The 12,024-nt window shown below is 43.3% G+C and overlaps 1 protein-coding gene across 1 annotated transcript; it reads right to left on the bottom strand.

Moving 5' to 3' along the window:
* Positions 1-7,015: 7,015 nt before the first annotated feature.
* On the bottom strand, positions 7,016-11,756 carry MAGEE2 (MAGE family member E2). The gene has a single exon (XM_082447415.1). The coding sequence runs from the start codon at positions 9,118-9,120 to the stop codon at positions 7,549-7,551; it is 1,572 nt and encodes a 523-aa protein (XP_082303541.1). The 5' UTR covers positions 9,121-11,756; the 3' UTR covers positions 7,016-7,548.
* Between the last annotated feature and the right edge of the window lie 268 nt (positions 11,757-12,024).

The following is a 12,024-nucleotide window of genomic DNA, read 5'->3' on the forward strand; positions in this document are numbered from 1 at the left end:
AAGAAAGAGGTTATCACAGCGTGCCTTTGGTGTTTTCTTCAATTCATTAGAACAAATATAATTCCAGTGTGGAAAATTAAGAAAATGAACATTAGAATATATTTTAAAAAATAGAAATCACCTGTAAAAACACTAACCAAAGATAAATAAGATTATAATGTGGCTGGAGAAATAGTCTTTTTATTCCATAGAAATTGAGTCACACTGTTAATATTGTTTCCTAAATGAACTTTCTTGCTATTAACCATTATTGAATATCATAATTTCTGATGTCTTTATGTCATTCCATTACATAGAAAGACCTTTATTTTCCTTACCAATCAAATATTATTGAAGATTTAGTTGGTTTTAGTTGGTGTTTTTCCTCATTTAAATTAAGCCTGGGATGATACTTTCAAACCAAATGTAAGCTCACATCCAAGAATGTTCTCTCAAAATCCATTCTTAGAAATGAAACTGCAGGGTACAGGACACAAGCATTTCCTTAAAATTTTTATGTAATATTTAATGTAGCCCTACATAACCCACTATCACTTTATACTTCTGTGAGACATGTAACTACTTGCATTTTTTTTCCCTTCTGCATTCTCCTACATGGGTATTGCAACACTTTAATTTTTTACAGTCATAAGCTGACACCATAGTGTCATTGTTATGGACAGATCCAGCTGCTTTAAACACTGTATTTTATTTATCTTATTTATCTGAATGTTAATTTCTTTTCAAGCAAAAGTAGACAGTTAAATCTAAATTCCTCTGCCCTGTAGTAAGGATTTGTATTAGTTTCCTATTGTTTCTGTAGCAAATTATCACAAATTTAGTGGCTTAAAACAACAAAAATTTATTATTTTACAATTTTGGAGGTCAGAAGTCCAAAATCAGTCTCATTGCACTAAAGTCAAAATGTCAGTAGGGCTAGTTCTTTCTTGAAGCTTTGAAGGGAGGATCCATTTCCCTGTCTTTTCAGCTTCCAGAGGCTGTCTGCATTTCTTGGCTCAGGATCCCCTCCTCACATCACTTCAACCTCTTGCTTCACTTGTCACATCCCCTACTACTAACTCTGATCTTCCTGACACCCTCTTATAAGGACTCTTGTGATAACATTGGGTCCGTCTGGATAATCCAGGATAATCTGCCCAATTCAATTTCCTTAATTCAATCAATCTGAAAAGTCCCTTTTGCCATGTAAAGTAACATATTCACAGGTTTCAGGGATCAGGACGTGGACATCTTTGAGGAAATGTTATTTTGTCTACCACACCACTATTCATCAGTTTGAAAGGAAATATATTTCCATTATTTACACATACATTTTTGGAAGATAATATTGACTCTGTTGTTTCATAGCTTGTATTTTGTATTTAACAATATATATTAACCATAATTTGCTATTCTTTAATAGTCTCTACTCCACCATTCCCAAATATTTTATACTGTTCCATTAAAAGGAGGGGCTCTAATTATATTAACAAGTAAAACCAAAATATTTGCTGTGAGAATTTAGATCGACTTCAACTTTTACCTATTAAAATAAAAGTTGTGTTCTGGTCATGATGCAGGATTATATCCCTCTTTTCCTCTTCTTTCCAAAATCCCATTAAGTGACACTAAAGATTTATAAAAAGATTAAACTATAAGAGCACTGAGTGATAAAAGGCAACAGAGATTTGGATAAATATCTCAAAGACATATATACAGGAGAAGGCTTCCATGGGGCAGGAGGTATTCTCTTCAGTGGAGTGCAAGAGAGCCTTCAAGCTCAGAAAGACATTGTATCTGTGCTGGAAGGACTGGGGTAGAACAGCTGCACCAGACAGCACATAACTCCATCCTTCCTCCCCAAGAGGGAGAGATTGGCAGCAGAGGCAGCCTTAGAGAGTCTCTCAGAAGGTAATGCCAGCTAAAGATTAGCACACAGATACAAGTTATAACGCACATAAAAAAACTCACCACCATTAGATACTGAGCAGACCCAACAAAATGCAGAATTTACAACTAAAGAAATAAGCAATAATAGACAAATATGAAAAGAACTGGAAAAAAATAAGACTGCTTAAAATGTTTAAAGAGATGAAAAGAGGACTGGAATCTGTAAGAAAAGAACAGGGTCTTTATTTTTTAAAATAAGGTATATTTGAAAAAGAAACAATTAGAAATTCTAGAAATGAAAAAGGTACACATTGAAATAAAAATCTTAATAAATTGATCATATAGTTGACCAGACTCAAAGGTGAATACAGAGTTGGAACACAGATAAGGAAGGGGCCTTATCTGAATCATCCCTGTGTCTCAGTATCTAATATAACAAGGCCAGCATATACCAGGTATTCAGCAATTGCTTGTTAAACTGAACCGGGTAGGTGACTTTTGGACAAGTCTGATATCCAGGGGGCTCCTCCAGTGTAGGTGAGTCTCAGGGGCCAATACAGTCTTAGGTGGAACTATCTGAGGATTGGGCTGAGCTGGGTCTGGCTCCTTGTTGGTCGGGTCGGTAGGGTTGCCATTGACCTCAGGGGACAGTTTGTTCCCTGTCAGAGCTGGTGATCAACTTCTCTTCACTCAGTATGTCCCTGTTAGGAACTTTGAGGATGTCCATGGCCATATTTGTGTGAGGAGACATTATATAAATGGTTAAGAGTTTTGCCAAAGCTCCCTCTCCTTACTTCCTCCCTCCTAGGCCTTATACTCTCCCCGACCCTGCCCCCAATCCAGAGAAAGGAGAGCAGTGATGTGTGCACTCATCTCTCCACACCTGGCCTCCATAGCTGGATCTCAGGGTGGTCTCCCTCACTGTCTGGAATAATGAACATCTTCTTCTAGGACAGCATTCCTCTTTGTCTTGCAGAAGGAGAGCAATCCAGGCTGGGGCCATTCCAGGGCACCCTGTACCCTGCAGCCCTCACCAGCAGGGAAGCTTCTCTGAGGTGTGGTTGAGGCTTCAGAACAGAGGGCAGCTTCAGAAGCAATGACCATTCTTGTGTCCTCCCTTTCTACATCCTCCTTCTCTTCTATATTTCAAGGGAAGTGGACACTCAGAGGACAGATGCTCTACCCTGACCAGCCCATGCCAAACCAAGTGCTTTCAGGAGAAAGGCAATTTGAGATAGGCTGCTCAGACTGTAGGCTTCAGATCCCAAATCCCTTCCTAACCCTGCCTCCTTATAAGAGAAGTCATCCTCACTGTTTGGGACTCCTGGAGTGGTATATAGAGCAAGTGATTATCTGTAGGTCACTGAGGCCTACTTAAAGAGACCACACATGAGCTCCTAAAAAAGTGCCTTGTGGATAGGTGTCTGCAAAGAATATAAAGAATATATTACCAATGCAGCTAAACCTCAGTAATTCATAACTACCTGGGGCTAATATTTACCTGAAGTTATTTACTAAAGAAAACAAACACTAGTAAGTCTAAGAACCCAGTAAACATTTGAACTCAGCTACCAAGGTGCTGACAAGTAGCAGTCTTAAAAGCAGTGGTGTAGGTTGGAAATATCAATAGACTAAGATACAATTGGCCTGGGTTATAGTTCTGACATTATCAAATAATAAATGTATGACCCTGGGCTTTTCTATCAATTTCTTGAAAACAGCTTTGAGTGGTCTAGAAAGAGATGTTGAGTAACTTGCCCAAGGTCACACAGCTAGGAAGTGACAGAGCCAGCATTGTCCAGATCCAGAGTTCATAGCCATTCTGATATACTGTCCCCACCTTATGCTTAGTGTGTTAGTACGGGGACTAGAACAAAAATGTCTCAGGGAGGAGGGCCTACTCTGGTAATTCTTTTACAGCTTTCTTTGCAACTAGGCTCAAACCCCGCCTGCAGACAATTCCTTAAGACATTTTTGAGTATTCATGGAAGGGGAAGAGAAAGCCTGTTGAGTGAGAAATCTCACGGTATGGAGATACCCTTAGGAAGGGAGGAGGAGACTGTAGGGTCCTTGTCTGAACCTGAAGGGTACTTACAGGCTGGTCTAGATTGTTGGTACCAGAGGGTTTAGGGGCAGCAATCCTGGGGCTGGGAGAATTGGCTTGAAATCCACATTTGTCAGTCCAGCTCAGCTTTTCCTTGGATTGTATTGCTTATTTGTGACAACTAGTATACAGAAACTGATGAAGAGAAGGGCAGGAAAAGACTTCCCTAACCACCCATCCTCTCCAAAAGAGGGCGCTTCTGGGCCTCAGCAACTGAACATGAATGTAGTCTCAATGTTTTTTTCTCCAGCAATGATCCCAATCATAGATCAAAGGGGACTCCGGATAGCATTGTATATACAGGATGACGCATATACAATACATATCTAACCAACACCCATTCGGCAAGCCCCACCTTGGCCAAAACTTCAATACTTGGTGGGTATCAATAGCCCAAAGAGTGCAAATGAACTCAGACTGTACCATTTTCCAAACTAATTCACACAGATAAGAAGGGTATTTTGTCCGGTGTTCTAAAGGCTTAACGGAGACTGTACTTCGGAGTAATACATACAACATCCTTTGTAAGTCTTGTTTCCCATACACTCATTTCCACCCCTAAGTGTTTCTCCTAAGGGGTGCTAATTCTAATTTGGTACGTGAATAAAGGAGAGTATCCAGGCCTCGCATGACCTTCAAAGGAATGGCTGTAGCCACTAAGATAACTACACCCTTTCTCTTACCATAGGTATACAAGCCTCACCTTTGTTACTTCTGGGAAATTACATGTGGCATGTATGACACAGAGTCTATTTCCCACTTATGTTTTTGCATGCTGAGCTGGGCAAAGCAAGAGCTCCCCTGGGCAAGGCAAGAGCTCTGTCAGGTCATTGTTCTTTCAGGATTACAAAAAACATTGCCAGCACTTCTGGAGGCTCAGAAATAGTGATATTTGACTCTCCCTGGGTAAAAGCCAGCATATAAGGCTGGAAGCTTGCAGAAGAGAGCAAAGTAGGGAAGATTCTTAGGACAGAGCAGGGAGATTGGACAGAAATGCACATTTCACACCTACACAGCTCTCAGGGAGCCCGAGTAATGGAACAAGGAAGAGCCTGGAGAAATTTCAGCCTCACTTTCATCCTCTTTTGGAGGGCTGTCGTCTTGCTCCTCCCAGCCTGGCATACAGCCCTTCCTTATATTTTTTGAGAGTCAACAAATTCGAGTGAGAACACAGCAAAGGCTGGAGGGGGCCTGTGATGCTATGCACTATAAACAGGATGAATTGTAGCCAAAAGCAGCCTTAAACTCTAATCCCATCTGTCATTGACTGGCTGTGTGACCTTGGGCACATTACTTAAGCCTCAGTTTCCTATAGTGTCAAATGGGACTATTAAAATGCTTTTTGGAGAACTGGTGGAGCGATTGGAGCTAAAGAAAGTGAAGAATCCAGCATAGTGCTTGGCACATATTTAGTACTAAAAAAGTTGGCAGCTTTACATTATTGTTGGTCCATATGCTACACCTTCCCCTTGGCAAGTTTCTCTCAACTGGTGCCCCCAGAAGAACTGATGTGCCTGAGGATCCAGGAGTCTACCAATCCCCCCCACCAAAAATAAATCAGAGCAAGAAAAACTTGGCGCTTTAATCAGCTTGCCCCTTTTCCCCCACCCCACAAGCATGTACAGATTAAAGGTCCAAGGAGGCTGAATAATGAGAGGCTCTCAGTTTAGCATGGAGGCAGTACCCTATTTCAAGGTCCCAGATTTCGAGTTGGATATTCTCCTGCCTCTCAACTCCACCCCCATCCTGTTTTCCAAAACCCCTTTCTCTCCAGTTACTCATTTTCTTGTCACCGGAAATCCCGCCCTTAGCATTCAGTTTTCCTCGGAATGCAAAGATAGAGAAGATCTCAGAGACTAGTGGGGCCTATATCTCCCAGGCAACCGCGGAGTGCGCCTGCGCAGTGGCTTCCCCAAGCAAGCAGCTCTAATTTGGCTTCTGCACGGCTGCTAGACTTGGGGCCCGAAAGGGTGTATCTCCCGTCTTTCTGTCCCCTCCCCCCAGCGAGACGGTTATGTCGTTCTCTTCCTGAGGCTGACGAAAATGTGAGGAAAATCCTCTCTTCCATCTGATAGGAGGTGGCAGTTGAGGGTAACCCCTAGTGATTAAACGGATGAAAGGACAGAAAGCTTGTGGGTGAGGAAGCATAAAACCTACACCACTGATAGGCAGCCCCCTGCTACCCCCACCACCTCGCGTTATAGGTGACTTTACGTATAACATCCACCACTGAGCCAAGGCTTCCTTACAGAAATTGTTAGCTGCCTGTTCTCTAGGGAAGGCTTGGAGAGAGCCGCGAGCAGGGCTAGAAGCTGCGAGATCCGGCATCTGAATGAAGAGAACCAAAATACTAACACTCACCTTAACGGCTTGAGTGCAGAAATAAACAGCACAGGCAGAGGTTGCCATTCAGAGTTCCTCCAGGTGGATTGTTCCGTCTGACCCGAGATCCAAGACCAGCTGGCTTCAGGAGAACCATTGTTGATTCCTAAGACCCACTCTCTGAGGATATGGACCTTTGTTATCTCTGCCACAGGTTTATCTCTCCCACACTTCTCTTGAACTCAACACTGTCTTTCTGAGCTACACGTAAATCCCGCGAAGCTGTTTCACATACTGCCCCTGACTCCACGGACTAGTCCTCCCTCCCTCCCTCTCCCCAACCTCAGGTCTTACAATGGAAGTCACTAAAGGTTAACTTGTCCCAGCTTTCCATACCACCTCATCCTCCCCTGCCACCACCCCTGACCACTCACACACTCACCCTTTGCTTGACACCCCTGCCCCTTCACCGTCCCCTCCTAGAACCCAAAGTTTAGTTGGGAGTTACTCCTGTAAACTCTCATAGCTCTCTGAGCTTACCCCTATTATACGACTTGCCACAGAAATAATTGTTGGTTTACTTCCACAGCCCCTCCCCCTCAATTCCTGGGGCTCAGCTGGGCCTTCCTCACCCTTATATTCCCAGCATAAAGCACTGTGCTTAGAGTATGGCAGGTACTTAATAATGTTTGTTGAATGAAAGAGTGCTTAAGCATGGAGCCTAATTCATTATACTTTTATTTTTCACTACACTCTGGAATCACAAAGCAAATACAGGTAAATGCCAATACTAAAAAAAAAAAAACGTAGACACTATGGGAGAACATCAACAGATGAGTGATTTTGTGTTTGTTTTTGTTGTGGGTATGTTATTACTGTTGTTACTTAACTTCTGTACCAGACCATTTTACTGATTATTTCAAACGGTTAAAGAACAACTGTATATTCTCTTCCACATCATAGAAAGATGTAAATATTACCACTACATTTTATGCAGCTATATGAACTTTTATATTGAAACAAGACAGGAATGGCAAATGAGCAATTTCATTTATAAACACTGATCATGAATCTAATTCAAGGGTATATTAAAAGGAAGGAAATACTATTAGAAATGGAACACAAATAGCAAGCACAATGTGTACTTTTCACCCCAACCCTGCCCAGCTTCTGATTTGGGGCCCCAGTGCCCATTTCCCCAGGGCCCCTTTAATTGATGCCACCCAATTGAAGTGACACACTTCCCCCAGACTTCACATGGGGCCAAAGAAGAACATAGCAGTTGCCTCAGACCTGGCTCTGGCCTCCTCATCTTCAACAGCCTCCCTAAATTGCTCTGGCCAGTCCTGTGGTTGCTTTCTGTAGAGCCTGGCCATGTACTCCAAGGCTTTCATTTTGGTGGTTTCAAGGTGAGCTCGAGGACCCCACAGAAGCTCATATTCAACTGGATTAGAATAGGACAGTGGCCTGCATTCCAAGTAGCGCTGTCTCATAAGTTTGCAGGTGATGGCATGCTTTCTCCCTACATCCACACCAAATCTCCGAAGCAAATTCCAGACACTGGCCTCTTTGACACGGTTGCCCATCAGGAAGATCAAACCCAGGATTGGCATCAAATATTCTTGAGTGGGTCTCCCCAGGCTCTCTAGCATCATTTGCTCTTCTTCTGATTCTGGTTGCTGGACAAGGAGGTAAATGTGCTCACTGGTATCAACCTCAATCAGAGAGAACCCATAGAACAGATCAAGGATTAGAGTAGCTCGACTGAGGATATTTGGGAACACGTCCTCAAACTCTTTGCCAGTGTGAGCCAACAGCTCATCCTGATGTATAGGCAGCAACTCCTCTGTGACATTAATGGCCAACTGGACCAAATCATTTGCCTTATCATTCATAGTGTCCTCTGACCAGAACTCCAAGCCAGCAGCCTGGCTTCTTTCTTTGGCCTTGTCAGCTTCCAGGGCCTTATTATATTCTTCTGGCCAGCTCCAGGGTTCTTCATCATGGGCCTCTGCCACAAACTTCAGGGCTTCCATCTTTGTGATTTCCCTGTGGGCTCTAGAGCCCCACAAGAACTCAAATTCGAGGGGATTAGTGCCATACACTGGCCAGTACTCCAAGAACCGCATACGCAAAAAGTCAGTAGTTAGGAGGTTCCTTGTGTTCCCAAAGGGGATGTTGATCCTCTGGGGCTCATCTAACACATCAACCTTTAGCAACAGATCCCAAATGGAGGCCTCTCTTGCTCGGTTACCATTCAGGAGAATGTGGCCTAGGACCAAGGCCAGGAGACCTGCCTTTGGCATGTCCAGGGATTCTGCTATCCGATCAGTGGTCTGGAGACCCCGTTTGCTGATTAGGTTGTAGGTGTCAGCCTGGGGATCAAGAACCCTCAGGTTCAACCCAAAGACCTGGTCCAGATGGGCTGAGGCTCGTCTGAGGATCTCAGGGAACTGATCTGAGTATTCTCTGAGGAACTCTAGCATCTCTGTCTGCTGAATAGACCCCTCGATTTGGCTTTTCATTCGCATGAAATTCACCAAAGCAATCGACCTGTCTTCTAGAGGGTCGTGGACCCTGAGCGCCCCCAAACGTCGGGACTGCTCATCTATCAGCACCTCGAGGTCGTTCGGGTCCTGCGCAGCCTGGGAAGCGCTAGCACCCTGAGAGTCGATTGGCGCCTGAGGGCCCTGGGGAGCATCAGGAACTAGCATGGATGTGGGGGACCCGGAGGCATTAATAGCCTGCATCTCACCATGGAAGTCGCTGTAATCTACAGTGCTCTCTGCGTTGCGGTGGCACGCATTCTGGCTTACCAGAGACATGGTTCCAGGAGACAGGAACAGGAATGGGGAGGTCAGCGATCCGTCGGAGAGAGGATGGTAGGTGTGTCGGCGCCTCAGCACAAAGCTGAAGCCAGAGACCCGGGAGCCGCGCGGATCAGAAATGAGAGCTGGCGAGAGGAGCGATCCTCCTACAGAAACACCAGCCAGCAATAAACGCAACCCTCAGAGAGCTTGGCTTTGCCGCAGCCTACGCAGGCGCAGTTGCGTTCTGCGACGTGGTGGCCACGCCCCGCTCCCAGTACCCGACTCCGGCCCCCTACTTCTGCCTGGCCCGAGAGGCTAGTTGAAGTGGTTGTTGCTAGAGCCAAACTTGTCAGAGAAAAGAATTCATGAAAGGGGGTAACAAACAGAGGTAAAGCAAAGAGGGTAAGGGTTGGGGAATGTTCAGTGATGCACCACAAAGTTTTTCTGTGAGGTATAAAGCTAATAGGCGGTAGAGGATTTGGAGAGGAGGAGGATGCGAAAGATGAGAATTATTTCACGGATTCATTAATTCATCCACTCACTCAACATATGTTTCTTGAGTATGTGTCACATGCTAGGCACAGTATTGGGTACTAGAGGTACACCAGAGGACAAACAATGATTATCCCTTTCTGTGTAGAGCTTACATTCTGGGGTAGGTTCAAACAATGGTAATAATAATGGAGCACTTACTATGTACCGGACACTATTTCTGGTATTTTCACTTATCTCATATTAAATCACTTAATCTTAGCTATGAGGTACTACTCTTAATGGTTCTCATTTTACAGGCGAGGAAACTGAGTCACAGAGGTGAATTTACCTGTCCAAAGTCAGGCAACAAGTGGAAGAGACCAGGATTTGAACCCAGGTCTGTCAGAATCTCAAGCATAAGTACTTTCTCTCATACCATCTGCCCTTCACAAATGATTAACCCTGTTTATTTAAGATACTCTTAATTAAAGTAGTTGAAAATATATGCTCTGATGGAGGGACAGTTAACATATGGTACAAACCCAGAAGAAGGAGCAAGCAATGAATTACAGCTTAGTCTGAGGTGTCTTGGATTGGGGGCACATGCCTCAAGGAAGAATTGAGCTCTAAGTGATGAATAGGATGGGAAGGATTTATAAGGGCATTCTAGGCTGAGGGATCAGTATTAGAAAATGCTCAGAGGTTTGAAAGTACAAAATAAGTTTGCATAACAGCTGGACATCCAGGGTGGCTAGAGCCAAAGTGCACTAGGATGGGAGGGAGATGCGGATGAAGGTGATGACAGGAATGATTGGATTTCCTGTTTCTTCATTTAGCAGTATGTGAGGACTGGTTGGGGCTCCATAAGGTGAGAACAACACCACCAGAATAGGACCTGATTAGTTAAGTGGTTGGTCTTGTGTTTGGGAAGGTATAATTCAAACGCTTCAGCAAGGAAGAGGAGTCAGCTGCTTTACTTTCTGGGAGTGCTACCAAAGTAGTTGGGCTAAATCCTAGCTCTCAACCCTCAGGGTATGCAGTGGAATATTGAGAAGGAGAAAAATTTACATTTTTCTCCACAATTGAAATCCTTCCTTAAATTCTTGATGGTACTGAATACTGTTATGTTCAGTTATCCTGTGCCCTGGAATTCCTTCAGAGGGCATTGCCTTCACATGAGGGTCCAGACACTTAACCTCTGACATTTTCTACATTCCAGATGCTTTCTTAAAGTAGCGAAGCAGGCAGTTCAGGACCATGGATTTGGCCAAACTGGACTAAAGAGATCAATTTTTATACAAGTGAATGTGCATGTTCTACAGGTAGAGATGTTCAGTTTCTGTGCTGATCGTATCTTAGGAGAATCTTGTGGAAAGCAGCAGCATCTTTTGAGCTGCTACAAAGGAGTAATTGAGATCAGACCTGATGGGATCCCTCACCTTGGTCTTTCCTCTTCGCCAGAAGCACTCCATGCTCCTTGTCTAGACAGGTGCTTCCCAAGGGCAGATTCAGAGAGGATTTTAAATTCTGCAGTCATTAAAGAAAACAAATGCAATTTCCCCCTGAAATCCAGTTCACATTTTTTTGTGAGTTGAATTTTCCACTACCCCTGCATCTAATAGATAAAAATAGCATTGAATGACAATATCTTACCTCTGAAATGACATGCGGATCCCATTCTACAGCATTCAAATTCTTCACAAATTGGTCCCTACCTGGCTCTCCATCTTCATCTTTATCCACCCAGTACATCCTTCCATGAAATCTGTTCCATAGCCACATTGAACTACACTTCTGGTCTCAGCCATTTCTACTTTACCAGTCTCCAAACTGTTCTAGTTATTGCTAAATGAAAAACGAAGGAGCTGTGCCTGTGGCTGTGACATATGGCATGTTTTCCACCCTAAGTGTGAAAGTAAAAAGATGGGATCATACTCTCCATTCTGAACTTCTTTTGATAGTTTCTGACCTTCTTTTTGAATTTTAAAAACCTGTGAATATCTTTCCATACAACTGTTTACCTTCAGCATAATTTTAATAAAATATTTTAACTTTAAGTGCTTTTACTGAGATAACATATACAAAGTACACAAATCATGAATGTAGACTTGATAAATTATGACAGATTTAACACACCTTATGACCATCATGCCAGTCAGGAAACAGGACATTACCAGCATCTCAGAACCTACTATGGCACCCCTCCCATCTCTCCCCTCATATTTGTCCCAAGAGGAAGCCCCTATTCTGACTTCTAGCGTCACAGATTAGTTTTGCTGGTTTCTGAGTTTTGTACAATATCAATGGAATTATACAATAGGTACTCATTTGTAGCTCTCTTTTTTCCAATAAAAATCCACTATGTCTTGTTAATTATCTTTGTTGTATATAGCAGTATTTGCTCATTTTCATTATTATATACTTTAACATTGAATGAATGTAGTA

Source organism: Balaenoptera physalus (genome assembly GCF_965194825.1).
Source record: "Balaenoptera physalus genome assembly, chromosome: X".
NCBI classification, from domain to species: domain Eukaryota; kingdom Metazoa; phylum Chordata; class Mammalia; order Artiodactyla; family Balaenopteridae; genus Balaenoptera; species Balaenoptera physalus.